This window comes from Crocuta crocuta, unplaced genomic scaffold, assembly GCF_008692635.1.
Source record: "Crocuta crocuta isolate KB4526 unplaced genomic scaffold, BGI_CrCroc_1.0 scaffold367, whole genome shotgun sequence".
NCBI classification, from domain to species: Eukaryota; Metazoa; Chordata; class Mammalia; order Carnivora; family Hyaenidae; genus Crocuta; species Crocuta crocuta.
The window spans coordinates 1,038,578-1,044,662 of NW_027527936.1; the positions used below are offsets into that span (position 1 = coordinate 1,038,578).

The window sequence follows — 6,085 nt, forward strand, 5'->3', positions numbered from 1 at the left end:
TCATAAAAAGGAAACATGGTACCAATGTTTAGATTTGTTTTTCAGTCAAAACTGGGCTAAGATATAATTGCATTTGACGGTAAGAGCATTGTTTTTAGGTAAAACCCAACTGACTGGAATGGGTCAGCTCTAGTACTTTAGTAGGAAGCACAATTGGTCAAGGATTGGGTTTCATTTCAAGGAAGCTTTCTTTGATCTTTTTTCCTTGAACGGTTGTTCAACGGTTGTTATGTTAGGGTGTTAGGTATTATCTCCCAACAACATCTATTTGGTTTCAGTTATTTCAAAGAGTTGTAGAGTGGGTTTAGGCATATTGTAAAGGACTTTCATAGAGAGAATGAGGTTATATGCCAAGAGAAGAGAGCTAAAGTCTAAAGGTACGGAGTTTCAGAAACCAGGGCATATTGCAGTAAAACCTCTTTCTTTGTAATTGTGATCTTTTTGATACATCCTGTTTCATGTCTAGGCATATCACTGAGGGAGGATTTGGTGAGCCATGGTGGCTGGTCAAGAGTAAGAGCTTGAAATATTTCCAAGATCTTAAAAAGCGGAACACTCTGTTCTGAGATGTTTTGAAAACTGCTTAGGTCTCTTTTTCTCTCTTCATCAGTGATACAGTAACTGGGTGTTAGAGTGACAGCTAGCTTTTCCATCCTTGAATGGTCTGATTGAATCATCTCATTTCCTCCATGATTTTCTCCTTATCTTCCTGCTAATGAATGGCCAGAGATACTTGCCCTCCTCCTACTTACCTATTGTCATTCATTTTTCAAACTTTTCTAATCTATCCTGGTCACCTTTCTGACAAAGTTGTGTTTCAAAAGATTTACACTTGGGAATCGTATGCACCCTTGTTTCCAGGCTTCCAGTCTGCCTGGCAGCTTGCATGAGGTGTGTATTGGTGTGTGTGTGTGGCCTTCCTATCCTGCCCTTTTATCTTAAATTCACTTTAGTAAGTTTCAGGTGAATTTCTGATTGTCCTCCTTCTTACTTTAAAGGCCCAGAGAGAAACCTCCTTTATTCTGAGCTTCCCAGAATAGCTAATATAACCACTTCCTTTGGTTGTTCAAGCAATCCCATTAAGGCTGTTTCAGGGCCACCCTTTTCAAGAGACCTCTTTTTTTCAGAAAGGCCATACCCAGCAACTGTCTTGCCTTTTCATTCAGAAGTAATCAAACTGTGCCAGATACTGTGGGGAATCCAGAGATAAATCATATCTAGGTCCTACCTACAAGGAGCTTGTAAACCAGAAAGGGAAATATGATAAGACATACACATAAATAACGATTATACAAGGTAATCTGGTGAAGGCAGAAAGAGGTGCAGATCAAGGGCCCTGAAGGTTCACAGGAAGGAGTGATCATGTCTGGATGGGGATGTTTAGAGAAGACTTGTGGACACATTGCAGTTAAGTTGAGCATTGGAGAAACAGCCTTTTTGTAATGGACCTTGATTCTTCCCTTTCTAGCTCTGGAAAACAAACTGTTTTCAAAAGCAGGTAAATTAATAGATATTGGGAGTTGAGATTACTTCTGACAACAACCATTCAATACTTCATCTGGTCCTTACATCTTTATTAAATAGTTAAACATCTTATTCAAGTAGTATGAAGTAATTAACATGAATAAATCTAATATTAATGAATTAAAGTGGGAAATTCTGTGCATGTCTCATGAGTGATCTAAAGCTAATACAGCTTGGTCTTAAAGCAGTTTTATTGTCAACTGTATATAAATAACTTTGTCCTGTGATGAGATAGCAACTTAACATGGAATAAAAAGGATCCTGTCATATAAATCTTTCTTACTTTTAAACACATACCGTCTCTCATTACCCTAGAAAATGAATCTGGCATGTATTTCATGGGCTGTAAATGTTATGAATAAGCTGCTTCTGTAGCAGAATCAACTCAGTTGCAGTTAATGCATTAATTATTAAAGTCAGAAGTAATAAGATTAAGGTCGGTTTATATTTTTTTAACTTGTTGGGGTGTTTGGTGAGCAAAATGATTGCTGATTAGGTTTCATGATTTTAATCCTTTGCCTCAGTGGGGAAATATTGAAAACACCAATTTGTTTTTATAAAATCTGTCAGCTTGAGATTTGGTCTAATTTTTTTTTTTGAGAGAGATAGCAGTCGAGGGGCAGAGAGAGGGAATCCCAAGCAGGCTCCACACTGTCAGCATGGAGTCCAATGCGATGCGGGCTCACACTCAGGAACTGTGAGATCATGACCTGAGCCAAGTTCAAGAGTTGTATGCTTGGGGCGCCTGGGTGGCTCAGTTGGTTAAGTGTCCACTTCAACTCCGGTCATGATCTTGCGGTTTGTGGGTTTGAGCCCCGCATCGGGTTCTGTGCAGACGCAGCCTCGGTTTCTGTGTCTCCCCCTCTCTCTGTCCCTCCCTTATTTGCTCTCTGTCTCAAAAGTAAATAAATGTTAAAAAAAAAAAAAAAAAAAAAAAGAGCAATNGTATAAAAAAAAAAAAAAAATTAAAAAAAAAAAAAAAAAAAAAAGAGTCATATGCTTAACTGACTGAGCCACTCAGGCACCTGGAGATTTGGTCTAATTTTTAAAGCCCCATGTAATGACCAGATCAGCTTTAATGAAAACCTTCTGAATAAAAGTAGTCACCTTTTCTCGGATTTACAGTAACAAAGAGGTATTAAAAGAATTACCTACTATTCGTCTCTGTGCAAAGATCCTAGAAATCATGTTCCTAATGAGAGCCTCTGTTTCTGATGAGAATACCTTTGTTTTTAAAGTCAGGGATTTATAGAAAGAGGTTTCTGGATGGAAAAATCATAAAGGCTTAACTGAGTCCAAAGCTCAAGTAGAACTTTGCAAATAAAACCTAATGTAAAGAAGAACAGTGAGAGCTGTTCAAAGATGGAAAAGAATTCATTACCAGTAAGCCATTTTCCCAAAACTGAGGAGGGAGATACTCATATTGTAGTTGAATGACCACTTGGGATGGGAGTGAGGGGGTTTAGCAGAGGTTGGAGTAGAGCAGTGAGTATTTTTTAGAGTGATGGGCCTTGGTGGCTCCTGATGTCATTTTTATTTTTATTTTTTCACACCTAAACTTCTATGATGCAATAGATTACCAAGGACATTATTATTGACTTGCATATTATACCATTGTCCATTTGTGATTTTCTAATGCTAATGGGCATCTGAAGTTCGATATTTAACCTTTAATACATTTTTCAATTCTAGAAAGATTTGACAGCTTCTGTTTTGTACCTAACCCTCATTCCTAACAGTGTGTGGCTCTGAGCCAGCCAGGTTCATTCCTGATCTATTGACTGCGCAGACGTTTGGGAACTGATCACACCAGCACATCCTTAGTTGGGATAGTTAAATTTTATTAGAAAAAATTTTTTGTAATGTCTTTATTTGATTTTGAGAGACAGAGAGTGAGCAGGGGAGGGGCAGAGAGAGAGGGAGACACAGAATGTGAAGCAGGCTCCAGGCTCTGAGCTGTCAGCACAGAGCCCAATGCGGGGCTCGAACCCACAGACTGTGAGATCATGACCTGAACCGAAGTCAGACGCTTAACCGACGGAGCCACCCAAGCGCCCCTGGGATAGTCCAAAATTTAAAAGCAGACTGTCCACAGACAAAATTTAAAGGTGCTTCTTGAATTGAGTGCCTTTGTCATGTTTGTGGGAACAGATCACAGGACAACTAAAACTTGTTGCCGACTTTCTAAATCTCACAGGCCTTTGTTCTCAACTGAACCTACCTATCACTAGCGAGTATACAAAAATATCACACTGGCGAAGAAGGTTCCTCATCCTCCTTTGACTGTAGCAGTTTGTATGGTAAATTTTGGTGCATCAGGCCTGTCCATGGATCCTTAAGATAAAAAGTTAGATTCTTTTTTAAGTTTTTTGATACTTATTTTTATTTCTGGAAAGAATTTTTTATTTGCTCCATTTTAAAAGGTTATAGTCTTTCTTCATTGTCATGAGTACCTTGTAAGTATCTGTTAATAAAAATAAACTTCTCTAGGTTACTTTGATTGCTTTGTTCTCAGTACATCTAAGAGAAGAGTGTATAGGCCATGTGCAGACGGTGATGGATGAAAATGTATGGGAATTGAGCTGAGGGCACCATACTTGGTTATTGAGGACTAAAGATTTTATCTAGTCATTTCAGCTGTGATTCAACACTCTTCACTTTAATTCCCCCCAGAAACTCCAAGATCATATTGCTTCCTAGGACTTTGAGTTCCTGTTGATGTATAGAGCTGCTTGTTGGCCTCCACCACCAGAAATTGGCTCCAAATCTTTTCCCATTACATCATCACCCACTAATGTCATTACACCAGAGTGAAATTTCCTTTGAAGATTGTACTCTTGTTTTCCTTCCATTTCTTTCCTCTCATCATTTCCTTTAGAAAGAAAAAGGGAAAAAAAATTAGAGACCTCTAGGACAATCTCAGGCAAATATTTAAGAGGGAATCAAACACCCTCACAGTCTAAACCGAGATTTATCAGTCCTCATTCCACTCGGCTGACGGAGAGTGATCTGCCCAGTGTGTGTCCACACAGGGTCTGGAAAGGAACACATTTGGTCATGTGATGCTTGGCTTTGGTACTTTCCTTTCAGCCCTTCCGAATTAGGTCTTAATGATTTACATAGCTCTCTGCCAGCACCCTGTCACTGGCGTGTTAAACCTTTTTAAATAATTTCCCAGAATAGAAATTCTTAGTACATCACTAAGTTTCTTGTTCTTTGTGTTTAATTAAACTGTTTCTTGCATTTAAGTATTTGCCAGATAAGCATTTATGCCATCTGGAGTTTTTTACTTTCCCACCGTAAATCTTTTAAGACTTTACAGTATCATCTACAGTTCTGATGTGGGCTTCTTACTCATCTTCCCTCCCCCATCGCAAAAGCAGTTGACTGCGTGCTGGTTTTGACCCTCTTGTCTTCATCCTAAATTTAATTCCCCGTTATTTTTCATCCATCTTTAAAGCTTTCGGTTGACAGTGTGTTTTGTTTGGCTTTGTTCCTAACAGAAAGCTTCAGGTAAGGAAAGAACTGGGAAGTAGTTCCAGTTCGGAGACTCGGTGCCACCCACTCAATTATTGGCCAAGGCTTTAGTGCTTCTGTGACCTTTGAGACAGATTTGAGCTTGAGAATAGAAGGAATAATAATCATTAGTAGCCTTGAAGAAATGGGGCCATGGTGTCTAAAACAAAAGAATAAAATGGGCTCTTTTTTTTTTTTTTTTTAATAGTTTATTGTCAAATTAGTTTCCAATGGGCTCTTACTTTTAAGACTTGGGTTTACATATCTATACAGTGATAGTCACTGGGATCCTCAGTGTCTGCTTCAGGCCATGACATGGGATGTGAGAATCCACGTTGAACTTGAAAAAACATTGAAGGAAATGGCATTGAAAATTGTGGAGCAGACTAGAGCACCAACCAAGTGCTCTTTTTGCCCCCTCCTAAGATAAGATATTATAAGGCCTTGATTCACATTAAGATTTCAGTTGGGATTTCTAGTAATTTTGGACTTTCTAGTTAGCGCTCCTTGTTAGTGTCTGTGGTGTAAGTTGGATAGAAGGGAAAACTTTTTCCATATGTTTTTGCTGACATTTAAGTCTGTGTTAAAAACCTCCTCGCAATTATATACCTTCTCAGATTGAAAAATTGAATGAATTTGTAAAAACAGCCATAAGGAATGATATAAATAACCTGGACAGAGAGTCTGTCTTTATTACTTCTAATGTATCTTCTGTATGTGTTTATTTTCAGTTGTCAGAATGTCCACAGAAGGAGGATTTGGTGGTACTAGCAGCAGTGATGCCCAGCAGAGCCTACAGTCCTTCTGGCCTCGTGTCATGGAAGAAATCCGGAATTTAACAGTGGTGAGTAAGAAGGAGAAACTTGTAGAGTGTAAAGAGCCAAGAGGTGAATAACCAATACTTAGAGTAAAATATTTTTAATTTCAAGTACATTTACAAAGGCATAGTTCATTCCTGACCTTTGGGTGGGAACATGAAGATATAACTTAACTCAGGTGAGGTAACTACAGGGATTCTTTTTTTTTTTTTTTTTTTTATTTTTTT

General features: G+C 38.4%; 1 protein-coding gene across 9 annotated transcripts in view; it reads left to right on the forward strand.

The window, feature by feature from the left end:
- NFYC (nuclear transcription factor Y subunit gamma) overlaps window positions 1-6,085 on the forward strand; it is a 64,099-nt gene that overhangs the window by 28,700 nt on the left and 29,314 nt on the right. For all 9 annotated transcript variants that reach the window (XM_077751980.1, XM_077751975.1, XM_077751981.1 and 6 more), the window contains exon 2: window positions 5,772-5,884. In XM_077751980.1, the coding sequence (XP_077608106.1) occupies window positions 5,780-5,884 (105 nt within the window). In that variant the 5' untranslated portion in view covers window positions 5,772-5,779. The remainder of the gene's footprint in view (window positions 1-5,771; window positions 5,885-6,085) is intronic.